The sequence below is a fragment of the Triticum urartu genome, chromosome 3 (assembly GCF_003073215.2).
Source record: "Triticum urartu cultivar G1812 chromosome 3, Tu2.1, whole genome shotgun sequence".
NCBI lineage: Eukaryota > Viridiplantae > Streptophyta > Magnoliopsida > Poales > Poaceae > Triticum > Triticum urartu.
The window spans coordinates 711,261,118-711,271,717 of record NC_053024.1 but is presented as its reverse complement, the minus strand read 5'-3'; the positions used below and the strand labels follow the sequence as shown (position 1 = coordinate 711,271,717).

At 44.8% G+C, this 10,600-nt stretch overlaps 1 protein-coding gene and 1 pseudogene across 1 annotated transcript; both read left to right on the top strand.

The window, feature by feature from the left end:
* The first annotated feature begins 380 nt into the window (after positions 1 to 380).
* Positions 381 to 3,848, top strand: LOC125546115 (annotated as a pseudogene).
* Positions 3,849 to 6,305: 2,457 nt separating this feature from the next.
* Positions 6,306 to 9,941, top strand: LOC125546114 (uridine 5'-monophosphate synthase). Its single transcript, XM_048710256.1, has 6 exons — positions 6,306 to 7,181; positions 7,698 to 7,781; positions 8,313 to 8,395; positions 8,478 to 8,565; positions 8,678 to 8,932; positions 9,623 to 9,941. The coding sequence occupies exons 1-6, from the start codon at positions 6,387 to 6,389 to the stop codon at positions 9,746 to 9,748; spliced, it is 1,431 nt and encodes a 476-aa protein (XP_048566213.1). The 5' UTR covers positions 6,306 to 6,386; the 3' UTR covers positions 9,749 to 9,941.
* The last annotated feature ends 659 nt before the right edge of the window (positions 9,942 to 10,600 follow it).

The window sequence follows — 10,600 nt, the reverse complement described above, 5'->3', positions numbered from 1 at the left end:
CCCGAATTGATTATTGCGGTGATGGGCCGCCACATTCTCGTCTCCACGGCGAGGAGGATGGTGTAGGCGCAGTCGTAGGAGGAGGATAAGAGCGGCGGCAGGCGCAGGGGGGAGGCGGAGGAGGAGGAGGGATGGATGGGCAAAAGCACAATCGGAGGTACTAGGCAATGCGTGCGTGTTCTTGTGCGGATCGGGTCGCGATTTCTGTCGATTTCTTCCCCGAAATCACCTAATTTGCAGCGCCTTCTTCTTCGATTCGTGAAGGAAACAGGGTGGGACGTCGACCAAGGCGGGCTCCGGCGGCGACCAGGCCAGTCCGCCGGGCGCCAGGCGGGCGCCGGCGGAGACCACCTGTCAACTAGGGGGCACCAAGGCGGGCGGGACTTTCCCAATCTACCATGCCCCCCAAGGCGGGCACCAGCGGCGACCAAGCCACCTCGCCAGGTGCCAAGTTCGCGCCGGCGACCAAGCCAGCCGTCAAGTACCAAGATGCGCGCCGGCGACAGCCAGCCCGCCAAGTTCCAGTTTCGCGCCGGCGACCAAGCCAGCCGCCAAGTACCAAGTTTCGCGCCGGCGACCAAGCCAGCGAAGTACCAAGATGCGCGCCGACCAAGCCAATCAAGCAGGTTCGCTTGCCCCCTCTGCCCCACCGTTCCTCCCCTTTGCAATCGTGTCATTGCAGAAATGCAGGGGCAAAATCATTGTGGCTTTCATCCGGAATATCGCAGGCCCATTGATTGCCCCAATTCAAAGCTGTCAAATCTTCAGGCGTTAGCCTCATTTTGATGCAAATGCAGCCTTTGGTTTTACAATTTAGCAATTTGCCTATGGTTTGGATAATCAACAATTTGAACAGGAACCACAAGATCTAATAAATATGAGCCACAAATCATGAATAGTCTTGCATTTTAAAAAATCCCTAACTGCATTGGACCTATTAGTTTCGAGCACCATCTTGAACATGATGTCCTGTCACTCCCTGAAACAACATAGCCTTTCTTGAGCTATCCTACTTCCTCCGTTCCGAATTACTTGTCATAGGTATGAATGTATCTAGATGTATTTAGTTCTACATACATCCATTTTTTACAACGAGTAATTTTGGAACGGAGGAGTATGATGCATCATATAAACAGTTAGATGGTGTTGCTGCATATACATCCGCTGTTGGCTGCATTGATTGAATTCGCTTCCATGATCACTGCCAGGGCAACTTGCTACAACGGACAGATTTAGATCGTCTTTTAAGTCAACCAGCAAACAAATGTTGTGCCGACTGTGGTGCTCCAGATCCAAAATGGGTGTAAGTATATTCTTGACCTGTAAGATGTTCCTTTCCTTTTTTTGCACTGTATACAAATCACTCCACATCTTACAGAAATATCGCGTGTGTGGATGATACTGAATTGTGTAATATCACCCATGTGTTTGGACGAAGGTTAAGTTACAGCACTATGTGTATTTCTTAATTTCTTATGAGATAAGATACCCCCTAATATGGATCAGAGGGAGTAACACTTTTGACTGGCACGGTATCTGAGACTGAGTGTTTCGCATTGTTCTCAGTCTTTGAATATTGTGGTGTTTGCAGATCATTAACTTTTGGCGCGTTCATCTGTATCAAGTGTTCTGGAGCTCATAGAAGCCTCGGGGTGCACATTTCTAAGGTAGCCACGATATCTATGTATTGTTAGCTATTTGTCATCAGCGTCCTTCCATTTTCAGTTTAATTTCTTACCTGGAATGATTTTTGATTCAGCCATAGGAGATGTTGGCTAAAAATGGATTAAACCTTTCAGCTATATATATAGTTAGGCTTTTATTCGCTAGCCCCTTCTGAAACTAGGGAGTGCAACCATTCAGCCATTTTCACTGAAATCTGACACTTACTTTAGAGCTCGTAGGGACTGTTTGATATTTTGATTGTCCTAGGGATTGCTACTGTCCCAGTCTGCAGAGCAACACGTGCAAGGTTGTCAGACATTAGACAGTACAGCATATGTTTCAAGTTTCAACTATACTTTTCTAGGATGTACAGTTTTTTCTAACTTGAGAAACACCTGCATAGAGCCACGCCCATACATAAGCAATAAATAAATAAATTCAGAAGCAAGCGTCTTTGACAAACATAATTAGATCATAGGCTTTTTAAGGAAGATACCAGGCACATATAAGTTTGACATTCCCAATATTATTTTCCTTCCCCTTGAGATAATATTAGTTTTGCTAATATTCTTAGTATACAAAATTTTGCCATGAAATACACACGATAAGTGAGAGTAATGTCAGTTGGCCGGTGAAGATATATAATGTCTGGTGGTTCAACTATCCATTTCTGGTGTTTGAGTAGAACCCTGTTTATTTCAGATAGTCTCAGTGAAGCTAGATGAATGGACAGATGAACAAGTTGATTTTTTGACCGAAGCGGGTGGTAATGGTGCAGTAAACAGTACATATGAGGCATTTCTTGGCAATTACACAAAGCCAAGGCAAGATTGCTCAGCGGATGACCGAAATGATTTTATAAGGTATACTGAAGTAGCAAGTTCTTATTATCTGAGACGCCTGCCACTAGTATAACAGGTTTCTTTCATATTTGCCCAACACAACTCTACCGATGAATGATGTTTCTCCTTACTCGCATATGTGCAGGAGAAAATATGAGTTTCAACAGTTTTTGTCTAACCAACAGCTTTCATGCTCTTCACAAAACAATGGCAAACATTGTTACCAGCAGCAGCATGGTAGCTCAAATCGACATGGTTTAGGCCATGCTTTCAGGAACAGCTGGAGGAGAAAAGAAGACAAATCAGTAAAGAAACCTGCAGCTGTATGATCAATCATCCCAAATCTATAGTTCAGTTTATACTCTTAACTTGAAATATTATTTCTTATTTGAATTTATTCTGTCTTAGGTGGAGGTTGGTATGGTAGAGTTTGTTGGATTGATTAAGGTCAATATCATAAGAGGCACAAATCTAGCTATTCGTGATGTGATGTCAAGCGACCCTTATGTTATCCTAAACCTAGGACACCAGGTGAGCTACTCCATTCATTTGCACTATAACCTAGTTGTGTGAAGTTATTTGTTTTGTGACGCTCCAGATCCCCTTTTCGCCCTTGTAGTCGATGAAAACGAAGGTGATAAAGAGCAGCCTGAATCCTGTATGGAATGAAAGACTTCTGCTATCAATACCCGATCCGGTTCCACTGCTAAAAGTGGTAAATATGTTTTATTTACAGGGGCGATGAAAATAATCAGTAAAATGTGCAGTGCAGTGGTATGGTTTAGGTCGGTTTTTTTTCGGGTAACATTTGCCTTCAATTCTCCTTGCAGCAAGTCTATGACAAGGACACATTTACCACCGACGACCGAATGGGGGAGGCTGAGATTAACATTCAACCACTGGTTGCTGCAGCCAGAGCCTATGAAACCAAGTCCATCACCGACAATGCCGAGCTCAACAAATGGATGGCGAAAGACGGCATCTGGATCCCAAGGGACAGTGCCATCACCATCATCGACAACAAGGTTAAGCAGGAGGTGACTGTCAGGCTTCAGAACGTCGAGCGTGGCCACCTCGAGATGGAGCTCGAGTGCGTCCCGCTCACGCAATAGCTGTGTTGCGCCCGGAATTGTGTCGCCCTAGCATGTTGTTGTCAACATGGTCACATGAAGAATTTCTTTACAGAACACCTGAGACTTGCTTGTGTGATCAGTGTGAGTACCTAGGATCCCAATCATACGTTCAAGGCTTTTCTGTAAAAGATATATACTATGTAAAGTTAGAAGGAAGAGACATAATGTGACCTGTAATTTGTCCAGTAAAGTGGAGGTCATTCTAGCATGACTCTGCCTGTTTCACAGCTCCATATGTTGATCAATTTTATGCACTTGAATGAAGAGGGGGTAAGTAAGAACAGTGAACCATTGCGCGCGTGCGGGGGGAGTGTTGATCAAAGACCGCACAGAAACTCTATATCATTGCAATTCTTATGAGTTTTTTGTATGTTGGTTGGTCGATTTGAAGTGCTGCAGCGGGGTGGGACTTTTCTGTCCTTACAGGAGCTGAGAATGCAGTTTTTGTGAGCATGGTTTTGTCCTGACTGAGGTTGAGAATGCTGTTTTGGTGAGAGTGGTTTGTACTATCGTTCGATTTTATGGGGTTATAGAAATGCACTTTTACCTTTCTATGTTATTCTCTTCTTCCTCTTGTTGTTGTTGTGCTGCTGCTGCTGCTGCTGCCACCACCAAGCACTTGACAACCCCATGCCAAATGAAGTCATAATCCACACCATGCCCATTTCTTTCATGAACAAAGGAGTCTAGAACCACTTCAAATTTCAAACAAACAACCATTATTCCCTTGCGGGGAGGATGAGTATCTACTATATTTGACAACTAGTAACTCCTCGCAGCTTCCAACTAACTAGAAACTCCTCACACTTTCAAATCCAAGAAGCCTTGATACTCAAACAAGGAGGCACATGTTTCGTATGGAAATAAAAATCTAAAAGGTCCGCAAGCCTGAGAAATCATTGTATGCTCAAGATAAGGGGAAAAAAACAATGCAATGTGCACATCTGATATGGAAAGGATGGTTTGTAGTGAAAGAATTAAGATTTTTGAAGGTAAAGGCTTTATGTTATAAATATGGGGGCACATACCACAATGTCATGTTGCGAGAAAAAGAATGTTATCTACACATAGAAAATTCTCTTTAGGACTCTCTTGCACTTTTATTCCACTAGAAGATACTCAATGATGTAGACTCCTCTAGACTGTAATAAGGAAAGTGTAATAATGCGTATAGAAGGACAAGATTTGAATCCAAGTGCTCAGTGGTGTGTTGAGTCGCGGAATAGAGGGTCGAATTTGTGCGTATCGTGCGAGTATGTGTGTGTGCCACTCAAAATTAGTTGATAGTACTAGCTAAATATATGTGCATTGTAACCGGGGCAAATTTGTTCTACTGGTTCAATCTAGGATTCTTTTTATTGGGCCGAGATTGAGATATGCTACGGGGAAGGAATACATAGGCAAAGATAAGGAAACAAATATGAAAACTAGACGAAGGAACGATTCTAGACGAGTATAGACAGGATTTTGATTGTGTGGGTTTAATGGGCTGCCGCTGATTGCCTGGGCTGGGCCAAATACTAGTAGAAAAAAATAAATTGCTTCTCTGGAGGGAGGGGGGGGGGGGGGGGGGGGGGGGGGGGGGGGGGGGGGGGGGGCTCGAGCCTGTTAAAGCCCCCCAGTAGATTCGCCCCTGCAACTACGTGAGTTGATTTTGTTGTTTGCGTGAAAAAGATTTTTACGGTATTGACAATTTTTTTTACTTTCCGTTGATTGCTTTGCAAGGGATTTCTTATAAAGTGGCGGGGGTTGGTTTGGAATTTTTTTAATGGAGATTATTGTGTGGTTTTAGAAGGTGACACCGATGCGAAGATACAATAAAACTTTGCAATTCAAGGGGTTAGGGTTAGGTGGTGTGGGAGAAAATGGTGGAGGCTCAACACGGTTAGAGGGATGGGTGACAGAGACTTGTGGTGTGTGACAGTTGTTTGAGGCGGGGTGGCGAGGTGACACGTGAGATTGCAGGCTATACTGATCGGAGCAGCTAGACGTTGCAGGCAAAGGGGAGGTGTGGATTTGCAATGCGACAACGATTTTATTGGCCTTTTTTTTTCCGCAAAAAGGCTAAAGCCATGTATCAAATTTCACGTGTCTTTGCAAATACACCCTGACAAGGAAAAAAAAGACATTAAAAAATTTAGGGGTGTCGAAGTCCTCTTTCTCCCTCCTGTATCCAGCTTTAGCATGGTTCAATGTTGTCCGTGAGCCTTCGCCTTGGCAGAGCAAACTTTAAAAACCCAAGAGCTCATAAAAGCAACGACTAGGAACTCGTTGATGCTACTGATTAGATTTGAAAAACGAAAAAAAATACACTCCCTTCGCCTGGAAATACTTGTAAGAGAAATGAATATATCTAGATATATTTTAATTCTAGATACATTTATTTTTATGTTAAAAAAGAAAATACATTTATTTTTATTCATTTTATAATAAGTAATTACGAACGAAGGGAGGTTTAAGTGCCTGGGATTCTTTTCCTTTGAATGCCCTGAAACCCAACTGAAAAACAAAGTTACACCACCACGCTAAGCGTTTCCTAATAATGTCATCCGTTTGGAATATATATGGAACTAAAGACTCGACAGTGATGACGCGACGTTGATACGCGGCCGGTCAATAAATTTCCTTCGTCCCCTACCTCCCCTTTCCATTCCCCCGCCCCCCCCCCCCCTGTCCCCCCCCCCCCCAACCCCAAACCCCGCCCAAAACCCTAGCCGCCGGCCCGCCCCGCCCCGCCGCCGCCGCCATGGACGCCGCCGCGCTGGAAACCCTCATCCTCGACCTGCACGCCATCGAGGCGGTCAAACTCGGCTCCTTCGTGCTCAAGTCGGGCATCACCTCCCCGATCTACCTCGACCTGCGCGCGCTCGTCTCGCACCCGCGCCTGCTCGCCGCCATCGCCTCCCTCCTCGCCGCCCTCCCGGCCACCCGCCCCTACGGCATCCTCTGCGGGGTGCCCTACACGGCGCTCCCCATCGCCTCCGTGCTCTCCGTCGACCGCGGCCTCCCCATGCTCATGCGCCGCAAGGAGGTCAAGACCCACGGCACCGCCAAGGCCATCGAGGGCTCCTTCCGCGCCGGCGACACCGTGCTCATCATCGAGGACCTCGTCACCAGCGGCGCCTCCGTGCTCGAGACCGCCGCGCCCCTCCGCGCCGAGGGGCTCGTCGTGGCCGACGCGTTTGTCGTTGTTGACCGCGAGCAGGGCGGGAGGGAGAACCTTGCGGCGAACGGCATCACGCTGCACTCGCTCATGACCCTCACCGAGGTGCTCGCCGTGCTGCTCCGGCACGGCAAGGTCACCGAGGAGAAGGCCGCCGAGGTGAAGCAGTTCCTCGATGCCAACAGGAAGGTCACCGTGCCGGGCGCGGCCGCCGCCGCCAAGCCCAAGGTGGTCAGGAAGGGGTTCCCTGAGAGGGCAGCCTTGGCCAAGAACCCCATGGGGAAGAAGCTGTTCGAGGTCATGGAGGCAAAGCAGAGCAACCTCTGCGTCTCCGCGGATGTTGGGACAGCCAAGGAGCTCCTTGAGCTTGCCGAAAAGGTATAACACAGTGCAATTTGTTGTGTTTTGGTGTTAAGTCAGTTGTTGGGTTAGATTTAGGCACTTCCAAATCAGCAAGTTATATAATTATGCTTTCTGACATTGACAGAATTGACCATTTCAGCAAGGTATGACAGTACAGTATGTTGAGTATTTGCGTAGGTCAATTCTTGGGGTTAGATTTCAGCACCTTTAGTTCAGCAAGTTAAATTATCTTTTGGGATGGAATCCTGGAATAGACATGGCTATTTCTGGAATTTGTTAATATTAAGACATGACTTGTGTTAGCTAGCAGAGTCTCCTGAATTAGGTAGGAAACAGATCTATTAGGTGTGCATGACTGCAGTCCTTCAGGAGTGAAAGCATTGACTTGTTGCACGACTGGTGACATCATAACAACATTTTCAATTGCATTATGTATGATGTTTTCTGCACTTGGATGCTGCTGTGTAGTGACATCACTAGAACCTATCCTTAACACAAGGTTTAACCCATCTTTCTATAATTTTTATGCAGGTTGGCTCTGAGATTTGCATGCTGAAAACCCATGTCGATATCTTGTCAGATTTTACACCTGACTTTGGCACCAAGCTGCGCTCGGTATGCTCTCTTATGATGCAATATCGTCTTTTATTTTCAATGATAATAATGCTTCTCTCTCAGATGGTACCTTTGGATCTTTGTGTTTACTACGAGTAGTAAAATGCCAGTGTCCGCAATAGTCTTCTCATTTCGTTTGTCAGTAATCTGATGTAGCATCTTCATGTCTATCAGAATGGAATTCCTTTCTCCATACTATTCTGTTAGGGAGCATGTTTGATTTCTGTATTTATTAGAGGCTCGTTTGTTTAATTCATTATGTACTGTCATTCTAATGTCGTCCATCTTCCTCTCATTTGTAAACAATCGACCTGTAACCAACTAAGATACCAGGGCCATTTACTTTCTTAGATCTGGTTTTTGTTTATCTGTTTTTTGACCAGGACCTGAATTTATTTTATCAATTGCTAGAGCTGTTTTCTACTATAACAATGTGTCAATCACTGTCTAAGATGCAAAAGATGTTGTCCTATCTGGGACTTCTTAATGTCACATTCTTTATATAATGGAGCTCTTAACTTTTCTTTTTAGATTGCTGAGAAGCACAACTTTTTGATCTTTGAAGACCGCAAGTTTGCTGACATTGGTAACACAGTAACTATGCAATATGAAGGGTGAGAAAAGGCACTATAAACCATCTTCTCTTTCTGTTTGCATATGTATGCAGTATGCTTATAACGTTTTACATTATTTCAGAGGAATATTCCGCATATTAGAATGGGCTGATATTGTTAACGCCCATGTAATTCCTGGGCCTGGAATTGTTGATGGCTTGAAGCTTAAGGTATATTAAACTTTAAATGTCCTAAATAGTAAATATTAAAAGTTAATGTTGCAGCTTTGAATAGTCTGTGTATTGTGGTGCTCACTGTAACTGTTGTGTTGTGGTATTGAAGGGTTTACCAAAAGGGAGAGGGCTTCTTCTGCTTGCTGAAATGAGCTCGGCTGGCAACCTTGCTCAAGGAGATTACACTGCAGCAGCTGTAAAGATTGCCGAGCAACATTCTGATTTTGTGATTGGATTTATATCAGTAAATCCCGCATCTTGGTCTGTGGCACCATCAAGCCCAGCGTTTATCCATGCCACCCCTGGAGTGCAGATGGTTTCTGGAGGAGATGCTCTTGGGCAACAGTACACAACTCCTTTTTCTGTGAGTTTAACCTTGTCATTACAAAGTGCTTTCTTCACACATGTGCATTCAAGTTTTTGTGGAGCTTTCATAAATTGGACTTTAGCAGTATTATTTTTCTATGTACTATACTGCAGCTGAATTTCGTTGTCATGTTGTCTCCTGGTTAATATAATAAATTACAAAGTTTGAAGGTGACATGTGTTTTTGGATTACATACTTGCGATATGTACCAAATATCTGTCAGTTGTTGAGAATTTTCTGGATATAGGGCACACCTCTGTACTTTTCTCATGCTCACAGGAATACCATAACAAGCAAGATTCGCCTCTGTGGGCTAGATTGGTGTTCTTAAGAATTTCAATTTCCTTAGAAGATATGGAGTAGCATTTAATTTTGATTTCTCATGCACCAGAATACTTACTAGTATTTCGTAGCCAGACATATACTCCCTCCGTTCCCAAATATAAGTCCTTTTAGAGATTCCAATATGGACTACATACAGAGCAAAATGAGTGAATGTGCACTCTATAATATGTCTATATACATCCGTATGTAGTCCATATTGAAATCTTTAAAAAGACTTGTATTTAGGGACGGAGGGAGTATATTCTTGGGAGTTATTCAGGATTTGAGTTTCTTTGTCTCACTGTTGCAGTCTGCTTATTATCTGATGTTGTGTCTCACCTGCAACCTGGCTGTGTCCTACAGGTGATAAACGACAGAGGCAGCGACATAATCATTGTGGGCCGCGGGATCATCAAGGCGAGCGACCCCGAGCAGACGGCGAGGGAGTACCGCGTCCAAGGGTGGCAGGCGTACCTGTCCAGCTTGTGAGGAAAGCTGCTGCTCAAACGCAAACGCCTCTCTCAGTGTAAACCCAAACGAAATGCGCTGGCGTTCGTGCCATGGATCGATCAATGTAATAAGAGTGCCTCCTGTCGGCGCTGAGTGATTTCCCCCTTGTGCCTGGTGTTGGGGAAATAACTTCGAAATCGGGGTAATGGAAACCAGAACGTTCCCATGGGCACTGCTTGCTTGCCCTGTGCCTTTTGGTTGCTTTGGTCGTCTGATGCTTGAGCTTTATCATCAACTCAAGATGTTTGCTGGTAGGAGCTTGCTTGAGATGGAATCAGTTAAGTTTTTAGACAAAATTCACTGTTAGATACTCTAGATGGCGGTCCTCTTTCAAACGCACTATCACCCATGGTCAGTCAGTGTCTTGTCCCATGAGCATGGTTGGGCGAGCGAGCTCTGCCGCCGCCAGTGGCAGCTGCAGCTCCGGTGAGTGTACGCTGGGAGTGGGCCTTGAACCAGTTGGGCCTATAGAAGCCTAAGCCTACAAAGAGGGCCCAGAGCATTTTTTTTAGATGGAACACCCGATTCCATTAACCCACTGGCTCAGCAGAAACGCTGGCCGTCCTGACTTTTACACCGTCCGGCAATTCCTCAGACCACAGCTGTTTAGGCTGGTTGTAATGAGGAGTATCATATACTATTATCATGCATATGATACTAGTGTATGATACTACCTCCCTAATGCGTGGTATCATATATTAGTATCATGTAGTACTTTATTTATTGCCATGCATGACACATACTCCCTCCGTTTCTAAATATTTGTCTTTCTAGACATTTCAAATGATTACTACATACGGATGTATGTAGACATATTTTAGAGTGTAGATT

What these genes read in the sequence shown, in the direction of transcription:
- LOC125546114 (XM_048710256.1), top strand. Translation starts at nt 6,387, where the DNA reads ATGGACGCCGCCGCGCTGGAAACCCTCATCCTCGACCTGCACGCCATC. An exon ending in TCCTTGAGCTTGCCGAAAAG is followed by an intron (nt 7,182 to 7,697) that starts GTATAACACAGT and finishes ATTTTTATGCAG; the next exon opens with GTTGGCTCTGAGATTTGCAT. An exon ending in TTGGCACCAAGCTGCGCTCG is followed by an intron (nt 7,782 to 8,312) that starts GTATGCTCTCTT and finishes TTTTCTTTTTAG; the next exon opens with ATTGCTGAGAAGCACAACTT.